At 42.1% G+C, this 16,533-nt stretch overlaps 1 protein-coding gene across 1 annotated transcript in view; it reads left to right on the top strand.

Annotated features, from left to right (window-relative positions):
* POU6F1 (POU class 6 homeobox 1) overlaps nt 1-16,533 on the top strand; it is a 105,621-nt gene that overhangs the window by 15,729 nt on the left and 73,359 nt on the right. Inside the window, exons 2-5 of the mRNA XM_044286452.1 lie at nt 11,581-11,670; nt 12,748-12,835; nt 15,143-15,323; nt 16,314-16,423. Coding sequence (XP_044142387.1) covers nt 12,749-12,835; nt 15,143-15,323; nt 16,314-16,423 — 378 coding nt within the window. The 5' untranslated portion in view covers nt 11,581-11,670; nt 12,748. The remainder of the gene's footprint in view (nt 1-11,580; nt 11,671-12,747; nt 12,836-15,142; nt 15,324-16,313; nt 16,424-16,533) is intronic.

The following is a 16,533-nucleotide window of genomic DNA, read 5'->3' as shown; positions in this document are numbered from 1 at the left end:
GATAATGGACTGGTGCACACCTCACGGTTTCATCATTGTTTGATGTGATATACTAATTTGATATTTTTTTATTACGGTTTGATGCAGTATATGGATTCGATATTTTTTTTCATTTTAAACAATAAAAGGGTTTTATATAGTTGATTTTTGCATAGGTCCATGCACTTCTAGTTACAGAGTGCCCCTCAGTTTACCATTTAATTACGCACTTTTTTTAACGGATCCTATTATAAGTCAATGGGGATCCAGCGGTACACAGTCGTATCCGGCAATGCTGCATCCGGTGATCTCTAGTAGCCTAATCCGGCTGCAAATCTGAATGGGGTCTAAGTTTGATTTAACTCTTTCTATAGCACAGTTGATCAGATGAAATGTTAGGAAAGTCTTACAGTTGTAACTGCACCTCAGAAATGGATATTATGCCTGAAAATTGTTTTTGGGCAGTCATTAACAGATGGTACATTTCTGTTTTGTGCTCCGGCAGTATTATAGAAGATAAACACCCTTTTCTCATAAATACTGGGGAAATGTAGCATCCTTTCAAGCAGTTCCCTAGGTAACGTTGTACATGCACTGCTAAAATATACAATAGGTGAAATGTATGCATGCAATAATTAGGATCTGAATGTCATCCAAGCTGGTGATTCAGGATGCCAAAGAAGTAAAAATAACACAAGGGCAGCTCTAATGGAATTAACAGCTTCAGCAACCAGAAAACTGAAGCCGAGCAGACCGCAGACAATAAAAGTGACGCTTCAGGCAGGAAGTACTGGATGTGAGGCAATACACATTTCTAAAGACTAATATTCACTATTGTGTAAGAATGAGCATTATAGATGTAGCAAATGACTGACTCACTGCCGAGGTCACACGCTGATTGCTTAGGGTGCTGTCACACAACGCAGTTGAAAACTGTGTTCAGTTGACTGCATTCACCCCCTAGTCGAGCATGATGGAAAAATTGTCTAAGACATGAGATACAACATTTTGCACCAAAATAGAGGCATGGAGTCAATAGTGAATATGGGACACATTTGCAGTCAGCTGAATCAAGAAAGATGCATTCAAAGCGCAGTGAGGGAATGTTTACATGACGGCTTTTACCGCACAGCCACGCCAAAATTCCACCAATAACCAACCAGTGGGCGCATCCTTTCTGCCTCCCATACATCTCAATGGGAGGCAGCACTAATGATCAATGTATCCGACATAGCCGGATAAGGCCGTGCACTGCTTGACCCCATTGACTATAATAGGAGCGATTTAGCCGGATTCAGTGAGGAAATCGTCCAGATCCCCGCTGAATCACATTATAGCCAAATGGCTCAGGTGATGAACGTCTGTATCCAGCTAGGTGGAAACTAGCCTTAGACTGCCTGAAATTCGTGCAGAACAAGCTCTGATGGATGATAAACACATCCATCTGACCTCATTTGCACTGGCCTATACAGAAGTCGTTGCAAAGTGAATGTGGGAAGAACTATTGATACCACAGTCATTTCATCCTCATTCAGTTCTGCCAATTGTCGACAGCACATCCCTGATTACACGGAGATGTGCTGCTGATAAGCGAGTATTTTTCATCCTGATGATTCTACGAGCCAGCTATCAGACACTTATTCTCAATAATTGGCCCGACTATACTTCAGTCTAATAGGGAAGGTAGGTGCAGAGTAGCTGGATTAGATAATTTGATAGGCCTGCCTAAAAAGTTGTATGTTGCGGATGTCATCTTCCTGGCTGCAGCAGTTCTGTTCCATAAATTGGCCCGTTTCTAAGAACTTTCACCTTCTCTAAATCAACAATTGTAAGCTAACTTTCTTCTTTTCAACATCACACCCTTTTCCCTGATTGCACCTTACACGCCAGTGTCCATAGGCATGTGGTTGTACTTGGTGCTTCAGCCCCTATACTTCAATGGGCTCAGCTCCAGTACCAGGCACAGTTGCAGCCTTAGGCCTATTGCACACGACCGTATGGCTTTTTCAGTGTTTTGCGGTCCGTTTTTCATGGATCCGTTTTTTGTTTCCGTTGTGTTTCCGTTTCTGTTCTGTTTTTCCGTTCCGTTTTTCCGTATGGCATATACAGTATACAGTAATTACATAGATAAAATTGGGCTGGGCATAACATTTTCAATAGATGGTTCAGGAAAAAACGGAACGGAAACGGAAGACATACGGATGCATTTCCGTATGTGTTCCGTTTTTTTTTGCGGATCCATTGACTTGAATGGAGCCACGGACTGTGATTTGCGGGCAATAATAGGACATGTTCTATGTTAAAACGGAACGGAAAAACGGAAATACGGAAACGGAATGCATACGGAGTACATTCCGTTTTTTTTGCAGAACCATTGAAATGAATGGTTCCGTATACGGCCAGAAAACGGCCAGTAAACGGGGAAAAAAAACGGCCGTGTGCAATAGGCCTTATAAATATCACAGTGTCAGGTATTGCAGTCATGGAGTTGCACCACTCCAGAATGGGCCATCATTGGAAAGTTCTAGAAAGCCAGTATTGCAAGAACAAAACATATTAAAGGGGTTGTCTCGCTTCAGCAAATATCATTTATCATGTAGAGAAAATTAATACAATATTGTTATTATCCATATTGCTTCCTTTGCTGGCTGGATTAATTTTTCCATCACATTATACACTGCTTGTTTCCATAGGCTAAAAGCACTAGCCTATGTGCTGTCCCACAGTCTCGGTCACCAGAGAGGCTGTTGCTTTTTCCTATTGTGTGCAAGCACGACCACCACTGATGGATTGCAGGGTGGTCGTAACCATGGAAGGGAGCAGTATATAATATGATGGAAAAATAAATCCAGCCAGCAAAGGAGACAATATGGACAATCACAATATATTAGTAAGTTGTCAGGGATATAAAAGCAAATGCTTTATATAAAAAAAAAAAAAAAAAAGGATCAAAGGGAATTGATCCTAGAGGTGGACATATGAAACACCTCAAAAATAGTTAGTCGTTAAAGGGGTTGTCCGGGATCAAACATTTTTTTTTTTTAAACCGCTTACTCACCGTTAAGCCGAGTCTATGTTCCTCAGATGTTTTTATGTAGCTTTTATACTGCAGCATGGCTCCTACAGTCCCCAACAGATTGTTTACATATCTGTTTATCTGTGCGATCACTTCCTGCCGCACTGTAGGTCCCAGCGCAGCATCTCCCGGTTTCTAAATTCTAACTTCGCTTCCCTGCACCCACCCCCTCATACATATTCATGCATCATGCACATTACATGGGAGGAGTTTTCTATGCTAACTAGCATAGAGATCTGCCTCCATTCATTATAAAGCTCCATGCCCAGTGATGGTACCGGAGGGGTGGGGCTTAGCGCAATGTCGGCCGGCCTAGTTACCGCCCCTCCAGCCACTCTGCATAATTACTTAGGCTGCCAGCGACGTCACCAGGCTCCCTGAGCAGCAGAAGAGGAGGCTTTGTGACCTACCGGGTCCCTTGCAGGCGAGCAGAGTACAAGAAAATGGTCACTTCCGGGTAAGAATTTACTGGATGAAAACGGGGCTCGAGAAATATGTGCAAAAGGTAGTACATGCATGTTTGTAATGTGTAAGGCAGTCTAGTACTATTAGACCAATGTCCCTAATCCCAGACAACCCCTTTAATTTTATTATATTGTGCAATCAGTAAAACATGGTAGAAGCGTCAATGCAAAAATATAAATGATTTATTATACAATAACTTAGAATACAATCAAAGCTTAATCAATATAAAAATGCAATAATATGCAATAGCATGCAGTAATATGTAGCGCCCTGAATCACCACTAGATGGCTCTAACACAAATTCCTTATTCCCTCTCAAACATAAAAGGTAATACAACAGTCTCAACCACAATTATGAGATATACTCAGTTGACACAGTAAACTCAATAGTGATTAGGGTAGATACGAACCTTTGCTCGGCTCAAACTATGACCAATCTCGGATATCGGGTAGTATTGCGACAACTTATAAATTATCAGGCCCGATATGGACTATGGAATGGAATATTCCAATCAGAGTTTCTCAGATATTAATATTAGATCTTTTATTCAGTAATATGCATCTTTACTGAACAGTGATAATATTGATATAGCACTTTTAACATTATACATCCGCACTAAAGCAGGCAGTTACTAAATATCAGGCCACTTAATTAAATCAGTACTACACGTAATAAAGTTATACGTTTCCCGAGAATGCAGAGTCTAAGGGAAGTCAGCTCTAAAGTCCGTTCTGATCATTGGGATTTTTCTCCTGGGGTCTCTCCTTTCTTTCTTGTGTGTGGGTTATCATCAAAAACGTATCAGTTAGACAAACTTTTCCAACTTGGAGTTTTCCAATCATTATCGGTTAGGCGTGTACATATGATAATGACTGATGTCACCATCACCCAGAATGCATTTCTGCTACTAGTGTAATATTATTTATACCTAGGTGGCACTATTGCATAAGCTATTAGCAGCATTACCAGTAAGGGTTGAATGTCCAGGTCTGACTTCATCTTACCATCCATACACATAACATATGGAATCCTAAATCAGAACTACAAGGATTAACTTTGACGCATAAACCAATTAAAGCATATACACTAAGGTACCAGTTTAGACATATCCCAAACTATCAAATTTATTGTATTGATAAGAATATAATAGAACTTGTACTCTCACAGACATGTGTGTCTCCCCTGTCACCTCAACAGGTGATTAATTGTTAGTTAAAATAACGGAGACTGGTTAACAAAGTCTATACTTAATATTCTTCTCAGAATATTTTAGGAGTTCATGCGTTCCTAGTGAGAAATATGTAAGATAATAGATGCATTAACGTCCTTCATAATATTTAAACATTATAAAACAATACATAGGTTCATTATCTAAGATAATCAATAGGACATTAGTTTTTTTTAGTATGTGTATACAGACCCTACAGATTTTCTGCTTCACCAATAGACAACTGTAGGGGTAATTAGTACCAGATACGTCTAGAGAATATCCTCATCTCAGTCATAAATCTATAAGGAGACAAGAATGACTCTTCTCAGACCGGTACATCTATTGAAGAAAGCTTATGAACAGTGTCCTTTTCATGAACCTCTCTCGGCCGACTTTAAAATACATACACAATGGTGAATATATCACAGTATGGCCTCATATATAATCAAATCTGCTATAATTATGATATTTAGATATAAATGTTATACACCTATGACAAAGCACAACAAAGTGTCTTGTATTAACTTTCTCTACATGACAAATACCACTTGCTGAAGTGAGACAACCTCTTTAATTATTCTATTATATGTCCAAAGGCGTAAAAAAGGAGGGGAGATGGCTGCACTTGCGATGTGCACTTCCCATTCATTTCTCTTGTACTTCCAAAAATAGCCAAGCATGCCGCTCAGCTATTTTCGGGATTCCAATAGAAATGAATGGAAACTGTCCTAAAAAGGAGGATAGTCGACTACCACAAAATTTCTACTTTGTCACAAGTGTTGAATAAGGGCTCATGGCACACCCATTGAAGTAAATGGTTCTGCAAACGGTCCAGAAAAAAAAAAAAACGTAACGGAAAGAAAATACGATCGTGTGCATGAGCCCTAAAGGTGGTGCCACTGCTATCGCCTATCTAGATAACAGCAAAGCCTTTCATACAGCCCCACATAAAGATCTGATAAGTTATTAAAAACTGTATTTAATCCCTGGACAGTTCAGTGCATTTTCAGTTGTATATTTATTAGGGATCGACCGATATTGATTTTTTAGGGCCGATACCGATACCGATAATTTGTGAACTTTCAGGCCGATAGCCGATAATTTATACCGATATTCTGGGAAATCTGCTGAAAATTAATGTTTATTGTTAATGTGTATTTTTATTTTTTTTGTAAATCTTTCTTTTTCATTTATATTTAATATTTTGGTGTTTTTATTTTTATTACTTTTTTTTTTAACTAACTTTTAGCCCCCTTAGGGACTAGAACCCTTGTCCTATTCACCCTGATAGAGCTCTATCAGGGTGAATAGGAGCTCACACTGTCCCTGCTGCTGTGTGCTTTGTGCACACAGCAGCATGGAGCTTACCATGACAGCCAGGGCTTCAATAGCGTCCTGGCTGCCATGGTAACCGATCGGAGCCCCAGCATTACACTGCTGGGGCTCCGATCGGAGGAGCAGGGGAGAGGGAATCCTGTGGGGGGCGCACTGCGACTGGGGTGGGGGGGAGGGGGGGAGGGGGGTCGCACCACTGTTTAATACTGGGGGGGAGGGGGGGCGCACTGCGCCACCAATGCCTAATATTGGGGGGGGGGAGGGGGGGCGCACTGCGCCACCAATGTCTGATACTGGGGGGCTTGGGGGGGCGCACTGCGCCACCAATGAAGCTTAATCTCACATTTATTCATATACAGGAGGCGGGAGCTGGCTGCAGGATCACATAGCCGGCTCCCGACCTCTATGAGCTGTAGCTGCGATCCGCGGCACCTGAGGAGTTAACTACCGCAGATCGCAGCTACAGCTCATAGAGGCCGGGAGCCGGCTATGTGATTCTGCAGCTCCCGCCTCCTGTATATGAATTAATGTAAGATTAAGCTTCATTGGTGGCGCAGTGGCCATAGCTCCTCCCCTCCTCTTGTCCCCTGTCCTCCCATTGGCTGGAGCGGCAGCAGCAGCACAGGGGGAGGAGACACTGCTCCTTCTCCCCTGTGCTGCTGCTGAGGGAACACGGAGAGCGCTGTCAGCAGCGCGATCTGTGTTCCCAGGACGTTTTCGGAATATCGGCAAAATAAATGCCGATACCGATAACGTTCAAAATCCTGAATATCGGCCGATAATATCGGTAAATCCGATAATCGGTCGGTCCCTAATATTTATGATTGTCATTATTGGTGGGCACTCTGAAGAGACACTAATGGAGTACCACAGGGGTCTGGGCTCGGTTCTCTTTAATATGTTTGTAAGGAGAGGGTTAAAGCTGCCATATTCAGCACAGTGAGATCATAGAAGCCACACAGCCAAAATAAATTGCGGTAATCAGGGCTGGATGATTATGACCAAAAGCGTGATTAATTGGATATTTTACCTCAATTATGATTAATGAACAATTATTTTTCTTTTGTTTTGTCCTCTCACCAAATCCACAGCATTGGAAGTGGCAGCATGTAGATGTGATTTTTAGAAATTACATCCACATGTTCCAGAGAAAACCGCAGCGTAAACTGACTTTTGCTGCAGTTTTTAATCTGCAGAATATCAGTTTATGCTTTGGGGTTACCTGCAGCTTCCAACCTTTGGGCAAAGTCCAACTTCTGTGATCCCACCAATAATGCAGTTTTTTGCCTAAACCTAAGCATGGCTCTTCACTCCACCTGTTACTTGTCCTCCTCCATGTGCTTGTGACCTGCCCTCTTCTCGCTATACACCTTTACTGGAGGAGATCATGCAGGTTTGGGAAAGATGAGGGCCGATTCTGCCCTAATCACAGACTTTGGTGAGTGGTGGGGGTGGCCTCTTGGATGGCTGCAGTGATGGCACCCGATAAAGGAGGAGGCAACTGATGCACCATTTCATGGGCTTTCATGGCGCCTCCTGTCATGCAGAAAATTGTATTGTTAGTTTCTTGTACCCACTGGAAATGTTGGGGTCTAGTAGACAGCTGCGAGCCACACAGCAGGGGTTTGCCAGTCTCACAAGTTATGGCCTAGGAGAGTGGTGGCCAACCGCTTAGAGGCCAGGTGCCCAACTGCAACCTAAAACCCACTTATTTAGCACAAAGTGTTAACACTGCAATTTACCCTAAATACTACAGTCCAGTATAGTATATCTTCCATGTACCTTATCATTTAGCTATAATAGCCTGCCTATATTCAGTGCGCTGCCTGCGCTGTTCATAGTGCGCCCTGCGCTGATAAATGGCAGTCTAAGGCATATTGGTACACCACAGACTTTTTCCAGGGTGTGGGTGCCCTCAGAGAGGGCTCCGAGTGCCACCTCTGGCACCCGTGCCATAGGTTCGCCACCACTGGCCTAGGAGAAAGGGAGGACATGATCAAAACCCTTAAATACATTGGGTTAAACAGGTATTTGTAATGAAAAAGTAGACTGCAGAACAATGGGACACAATCTGAAATTCACTGCGGGAAGATGGGAAGCAATGTTCGATAAACTTCCATCAGACTTGGATGGAAATTAAAGGGGTATCATCATCTTAATGATCACTTAAATCTGTTAATGATTTAACAGTGATCATTTTTCTAAATATATTTCATTAACAAATCTCCACCCCTTAGAAAAAAATAAACCTATACTTACCTGACTGTTGTCTTCCGTCTCCCCTGGTTACGGCCACCGCTCTTCTCAGGAATCGTGGTGGCCGCGCGTGCGCAGACTACTTCTTTTATTCTCCCGGCCACACACTGTAACGGCCGGGAGAAGACATCAATGAAGATGGTGCCCACCCCCTGCCGAAACCAGGAAGTGGATGGCGCGCCAGGAGCAGGTAAGTATCAAATAGCGTATTGAGAAAACCCCTTTAATGAATGTAAACCCATCTTGGATATATACATACACTACTGTGTAGATGCTCCCTGGCCCATGCAAGATGATGACGCCTGTTGGTGTGGTCAGGTACCCTTGCAGGTCATCTATCACGCAGACCACACTGATGTAAATGGTTTCGAATGGTCTGACGAAACACTTGTGTGCCTCTCGCCTCCTTTAAATGTGCCTAGTGTGGCATTCATCGTCCGGTTCCGCAGGTCATTTTTCACAATGAAGCGGTCAGTGTCAGATGTGGCCAAAGGACGTACACTTCTATGCTTTTCTGTGACTCCCCTAGTCTCTGTATCTCTAATACAACCTGCTGATGACACTCTGACACTAAGCTCAGTTGCCTCTTCTGTCAGTTGCCTCCTGCTTGAAACCTCGCAATGGGTAGGTACTGTTGATCAATTGTCCAAATTTATTGGGCGATTCATGGATCAAAACACCTGTTGTGAATTTTGCCGTTAAGCTCCTTGTTAGAGAACAGAAAGTTGTGCAAAAAGTACTGAAACACTGAACAGTCGGACATGTGCATTCAAAAGTTTAGAGAAGGTCACATTAAGTTCACCGGTAAAGGTTAGGGTCAATTTTGTGTTCATCCTGAAATTTCACCCACAAGCCAAATATCCCTAACTTTTTGTGAGTAGCATATATTTTTACAGAGTTCACCTGAGGGGTTCAGTCAAGTGACATTTTTATACAGCAGATTGTTACGGACGTGGCGATACCTAATATGTATACTTTCTTATTTATTAAAGTTTTACACAATATTTGGAATTTTTGAAACAAAAAAATATGTTTTAATGTGTCCATGTTCTGAGAGCTATAGTTTTATTTTTATTTTTTGAGAGATTTTCGTCGCTCACATGGCACAGCTGAGGACCAGAAGGCAGTGGATAACTTACAGCTACAGCCTCCATCAAGAAGACTACCTTTTTACATCATGTAGTTTTCTAACGCAACAGAAAATAAAAAACAAATTGTGGTGGTGCTTCTCTAATATTACTGAATAAGGGTACATTCACACAACCACATGTATTTTGTGCAAACCGCCGATCTGCAAAAATGGATATCCATGTGGCATCTGTCTTTTTGTAGAACGGACATACTCATGCGGAAAGCACATGGATGATCCATATACTTTGTGCATCCGTATGTACGTTCCGCAAGGGATAGAACATGCCCTATTCTTGGTCACAAATGCAGTCCATGGACTGATTGTGGGTACATAAAAAATGCGGATGCCACTGTTAAATATCATCCAGGATTTCTTAATTTTGTAAGAAATGCTTAAGGAGCCCAACAAAATTTGAAGAATTCTTGATGAAAGATAAAACCTAAAAGGATTTAATTTGCATGAAAAAAAAAAAAAGTTAAAAAATTTGGGAAGAGAAAGATAAATGAAGCTTAACAAAAGAATCTCCAAAAAGAAACAAACAATCAAATTAGAATGAGTGAAAGAAAAAGAATTCCCCAAATAAAAGTGTATGTCAGTGTATGTAGAGAGCAACGGGTGTCTGTCAAAAAAAATCCTCTCCCAATGTCGTGAGACGAAGCCTTTTTAAAGTCTGAATTTCCATAGAGTTACATTGTATCCTATGGTTAACAAGTAAAACCCCTACATCATGATTTTCTATGTGATCCTTATATGTGAAGCTAATAATGATATGCTGAGGTAGGAGGGTTCCTAACCTTTCAAATACTATTGACGTCTCAAGATCTGTCAAAAGTTGACACTCAACACAAGTGCTGGCCTCACATGGTCCTTAAAATAAACCTAGCTTAGGCTACTTTCACACCTGCGTTAGGTGCGGATCCGTCTGGTATCTGCACAGATGGATCCGCACCTATAATGCAAACGCTTGTATCCGTTCAGAACGGATCCGTTTGCATTATACAAAAAAAAAAAAAGTCTAAATGGATCTGTCCTGACTTTCATTGAAAGTCAATGGGGGACGGATCCGTTTTCAACTGCACCATATTGTGTCAGTGAAAACGGATTCGTCCCCATTGACTTACATTGTAAGTCACTATGGATCCGTTTGGCTCCGCATGGCCAGCAGCGTTTTGGTGTCCGCATCCAGAGTGGAATGGAGGCGCAGCGGAGCCAAACTGATGCATTCTGAACGGATCCTTATCCATTCAGAATGCATTGGGGCTAAACTGATCCGTTTTGGACCTTGTGAGAGCCCTGAAATGGATTTCACAAATGGAATTCAAAATGCCAGTGTGAAAGTAGCCTAACTAAAAAGTGTTAGTATGTTATTTTACAGCCACACGGACAGTATCGATATTTTTATGATCTGCGGTTGGGTGGGTGAATGTAACCTACACAACTTAAGGTACTTTCACACTTGCGGCAGAGGATTGTTCTGGTTCCGAGCTGCCTGCCGGATCCGGCAATCTGGACGCAAACGGATGCATTTGTGAGACCGATCCGGATGCATTGCATTTGCATTTTTTTTTTTTTAGAGGTCGGTCAGAAAGCCGGATCCTTTTTGCCAGAACACTTAATGCCGGATCCGGCACTAATACACTTCAATGGAAATGAATGTTAGATCTGGCATTTCGGCAAGGATTTTTGGCCTGAGCGAAAACTGCAGCATGCTGCGGTATTTTCTCCGGCCAAAAAACGTAAGAGGGACTGAACTGAAGACATCCTGATGAATACGGAATAGATTGCTCTCCATTCAGGATGCATTAGGATAAAACTGATCTGTTGTTTTCCAGTATTGAGCCCCTAGGACGGAACTCAATGCCGGAAAACAAAAACGCTAGTGTGAAAGTACCCTTAGACAGAACTGTGGGATCTTTATAACTAGATTTTCAATTTTTTTTATATGGATAGTAGCATAATTTATAAGTCTGAAAAAAGACATTTGTCCATCCAGTTCAGCCTTTTATTCTGCAAGTTGATCCAGAGGAAGGCAAAAAAAAAAAAAAAAAAAGGGAGGTAGAAGCCAATTTTCCCCATTTTAGCTATAACCTATTTAATTACCTTTTTTATTTGTATTTTTTTTGCAGTAGTTAAATTCAGTTCTTTGCGGTGAAATGGATATTACAGCGCATCAAGAGAAAAATATAGAAGTCATATCAAGCACTGAGAATCACTAGGTAAGTACTAAAAAAAACTAAATGATACTAAGGAGAAGAGATTTAGCAAAGACCAGCGTTTTACCTCGGTCTGCCGGACGATGCACTTAATTTATGAAGCATCATCCGGTAGGCTGTGCACCAGAATTAAAGAGGACTTTTCATGGGTTTGTAGTAAGTGAGATAAATATCTGTACCTGCGGGGTGCCCCCCGCTGATGAAAAAACCTCCCTGGCTGTGACGCTCTGCGCTGCGATTGGACAGCTACAGCCAGGGGAGAAAGAGGAGATGCCCACAGAGAGAGACTGTCTCCTCCCCATTGCTCCGATACTCACTATTAGCATACTGAGCACAAAATTTGCAGGGGGCCATAACTGGGTGCAGGAGCGCTATTTAAAAAAAAAAAAAAAAAAAAAGGCAGGGTGGCAGCACAGCGGGGGGTACACCGCAGGTACAGATATTTATCTCACTTACTACAAACCCATGAAAGGTCCTCTTTAAATATATGGCAGCTCAGAGCGACCGTAGATATGTTTTCATTTGCACCTACTTCCCTCTGTGTCAAGTCCATTTGGAAACGTAAATGGTGTCTTGGAATAGCCGTGAAGTGTTCTGGATATTCGCTTCATACATGCACTCTCGGGTCATGATCCTCATCGGTCATAACCCTGCCAGGTTCAAAACTGGTGTTTTTTTGAGGCTCGGTTAGTGGAACACCTTCTCTGAAAAGGGCGACCCTATTGACACTATGTATTACTTACCACTGAGAAATCAAAGCCCTGAACATCTAATTAGTGGGTTTTGCTATGTAAATCTAATTGTGTGGTATATTTCTGTATCAGACGCTGCTGTCATTCCCTACATCTCTTTTTTTTCTACAAAAATGATGTAACTAATGGAAAGGACTTCAGAATTCTTAGCCCCAGCTAAGAAGTTGAATCTGCTGAACACTGGTATTGTACACCCTTCAACTGACAGATAATTGGGGGGACGCATGGCAAATATCCAGTTTTTTTTCTGAATGTACAGTGTTTTGAGCACACTAGGTTAATTATAGCTTGGTTCACTGATTGATACATTCATTTTCTTGTTTCTCAGCATGCAGGAGGGGCGAGGGACACCATTAGACACCATGGATACTGGTACTGTCAAAAAACATAATTCGCCACTTACAGTCAACGAACAGGTATTAACATTTAATTATTAATAATTTCATCATCATTTACCATCTCTTGTTCACAAACAGTCCCATATGAAATTCTGCATTCTGCTTCCAGTTTGTTATATACATATTTATATAGTTACTACTAGAAATTATTGGTAATACTTAACTCATAATATCAGATCGGTGGGGGTCTGACTCTCGGGGACCCCACACCAATCAGCTGTTTGAAGGGGGCTGCAGCGCTCATATGAGTCCCGTGGCCTCTTCAGTGTTTACAGCTTGATCTTGTTCATGTGAATGCAACGACGCTGCAATATACTGCACCGCCACTACTAATCAGACAGTGTGCAGGTAGATGGGCAATGAAGCGTACACATAGCTCACACCATGCCCCTGCAAGCAGCTAATCGCCAGGTGTGTCTGTAGTCAGAAGTCCACCCATCTGATGTTGGCCAGTCCAGACGATGGGCAATCGGTATTCTGATAACACTTCTAAACCACTATGTCACTGCTGCAAAAATAAATTATTATGTTTAATCTATCAGAAGATTAATGTAAGTTATAATTATATACTTAATAAACTTATATACGCAATTATAAAAATAGTGCACAGCATTTATTCACATTCGTTTAGAAAAGTGGTGGGACCTCCCTCAACCCCCCTGGATTTACTAAAATGTATATCAGAAACTGACGCAAGGTATAGCTCAGATCTGCTTCAACCTCTTGCTGGTGTAGATTTCAGATTCTGGTGCACGGAGGGCCAGAGATGCACCTGGCTCTAAATAAATTAGGTGCATTTCACTCCGGCGCACAGGGGATGAAGACTGGGTGGGAACGCCAGCCTTCATAAATCGCCTCATAGTTTATTTTTTCTAATCGATCTAAACTGATCTGATGTTCAGTTGAATCAGTTTTGGTGGAAAAGTTAAAAAGTCAAATCCAAAACACATATTTAAAGGGGTTGTCCCATCTGCACATTTCAATATATGCCTGGAATGGCCAGTAAGTGAGGTCCCATGTCTGGTTCCACACATGTGAGCTGCCACTCCATTCAACTCCATTGACTGCCAGAGACAGTCAAGCAATGTAGTCGGCTTCTCTTCAGCAGTTCCAAGTTAAATAGAGTGGCCATGCTCAAGTATGAATACTGCTGCATTCACTCATTCTAGTGATTGCTGGAGGCCCCAGCAGATGTACATCCACCGATCAGATCCTGATTGTCTATCTCATAGACGCTGACTTGATTAATTTGTCCATCACATTATACGCTGCTCGTTTCCAGTGGTTATGACCACCCTGCAATCCAGCAGCGGTGGTCGTGCTTGCACCTATAGGAAAAAGCACTAGCCTCTCTGGTGAACGGGACTGGAGCTACTGCACATGGATGCCTGTGTGCATTCCCACGGTCCCGGTCACCAGAGAAGCTAGTGCTTTTTCCTATAGTGTGCAAGCACGACCACCGCTGCTGGATTGCAGGGTGGTCATAACACCTGGAAACATCTGCGCTGCAGTAGTAGCCGTAACCCCTGGATATGAGCCATGTATAATGTGATGGAAAAATGAATCCAGCCAGCAAAGGAGGCGATATGGACAATCACAATACATTAGTAAGTGGCTTGTATTAACTTTCTTTACATTGATAAATGCCATTTGCTGAAGGGAGACAATCTCTTTAACAAATTTGACAGAAAAGGACCTATCATTGACTAATATTTTGGAGAGGACTCAGTGATTTAGAAAATTGTATGCTTCCAGCTTTGGGGAAGATCCATTCCTGCCTTAGCAGGGGTGAGAGAATGCATTTCAGACACAGCACCCCCTCTTGTATATAGGTGTTTTGTCTGGTGTTACATTTATTACCAATTGGGCATTGGGAACCAGCCAGGATGCCAGCTTCAGCAGCCTACAAGTGTGCAGGATCTACAGGTCCAGGTGCAACATCTGTAGGGAAAGTTGCTGCAGGATACCGTACAGAACCTGTAGGCCTCCATGTCCAGTCGTATCTTATCCTGTATCCAGGCCTAAGCCGGGCCAACAGGGGACTAGAGCCGCCTTTTAATTGTACAGTTTTCACTTACATCTATCATGACATTCACACATAGAAAGTTTAATTTGATTCCAACAACTTCTTCCTGGTGCGTTGTTTTTTTTTTGTCAGTGAGTGTACAAGCTTATGTTGGAACAACACTTAATGTTTGTGAACACACTAGACTTGAGATTTCTGGAAGGCGGTCTGGATACTGTATGTGAATTATTCCATTACTAATGGTTGCTTGCATTATGTCTTCTTGAGAAGCTCTCCACATATGTGTTTTTGTCTTACAGGTGATTGTGATGTCTGGTCATGAGACTATTCGGGTGTTAGAAGTAGGTGTGGATACGCCAACTAACCCTGAAGAGTCTGGAAAGTCGGTGGATCCTCCAGTAACTGAAGCTCCAGTTACTAATAATTCAACAAGGGACACAGTGCTGTGCCAAGTGGAGAATTCAAGTGTAGAGTCTGTAGGTATGGACATGATGAAAGTGGATGTAAACCATCTATCCGAAGAGCGTTGGGGCACATTTATTAAGACCAACGTTTTAGACGCAGGTCTTAATAAAGGCCCATCACTGGCGGTGGATTCGCCAAAGTTATGAAGAGGCGCCAGCTCGAGTTCTAAGTGTAAGAAAGCGTCCTCTCTCTTACATTTTAGACTATTTTATACAACTAAAACAGCCATAGAAAATGATGAATGAGAAGCGCCTGCTGACCCTTCCCCGCCCACAATTTTAGACCTGGTGTGAGCGGGAAAAGTTGTAGATGGCGTATTTCAGGAGCAACCGTTGCACCGCCTAATTTAGGCGTTTTCAGATTAGTAAATGACCACCATCATTTTTGCAGTTATAATAGTTATATACTACATGATGGTTGGAGGTCTGATTGCTTTCACCACCAGCAATCCTAAGAATGAAGGAGCCACATAGCTAGTTAACTGCTTCTGCCACTGCTATTAACCCCAAGGTCCCACTCGCACAAAAAGCAAGGAGGCCGATATGGTGAGATGTTTGTGGAGATCTGATGCTGGAGAGCTGCTTTTACTGTGTCTGCCTGCAACATGGAGGAAAAACTATGTTTAGCAGATATTATCTATCCCAACTTACAATATAACTGCTCTGCAGGGTCAAATCTAGATTTTTTGAGACATGGCAAAGCAATTTTGTTCCTCCATGTAACATGGAGACCCAGGAGCATATCTTAGTATCATGAGGACCTGTTAGTGGGACAATGTAGGGAAGTCATATGGGGGTAACAGTTACTCCTTATTTTTTACTTTAATTTTGACTAAAGTTAACCTTTGAAATTCATACATTTTCCGTTTAGCAGATATGACGTTTTCCAATCACTCAGTTTCCCCCCCCCCCCCCCCCGTTTTCTATGCACGACTGATTTTCGCTCACTAGTCTGATAATGTTTTTTCCCCTTTTTCATTATATTTTTTGCTCTTTGGATGAAAAGTGAAATCTTCAGCTGGACTAGTGTCCCCGTCTCTGCCATCTTTTTTCACTCATGCCTCAAACCATCCTCAAGCGACCCTTGCGTCTTTTGCTTTACAGACTGCCCCCCAGGTAAGGCTTTGACCTTTTCCCCTGTGTAGGTTGTAAATGGACATCTACTGGTAATATAGGCTAGTGAGATTTTCATTAAAATTGTGTCCATGCATTACATGAAATATTTG

This window comes from Bufo gargarizans, chromosome 3, assembly GCF_014858855.1.
Source record: "Bufo gargarizans isolate SCDJY-AF-19 chromosome 3, ASM1485885v1, whole genome shotgun sequence".
In the NCBI taxonomy this organism is placed as follows: Eukaryota; Metazoa; Chordata; class Amphibia; order Anura; family Bufonidae; genus Bufo; species Bufo gargarizans.
This window is presented reverse-complemented; position numbering and strand designations above follow the sequence as displayed.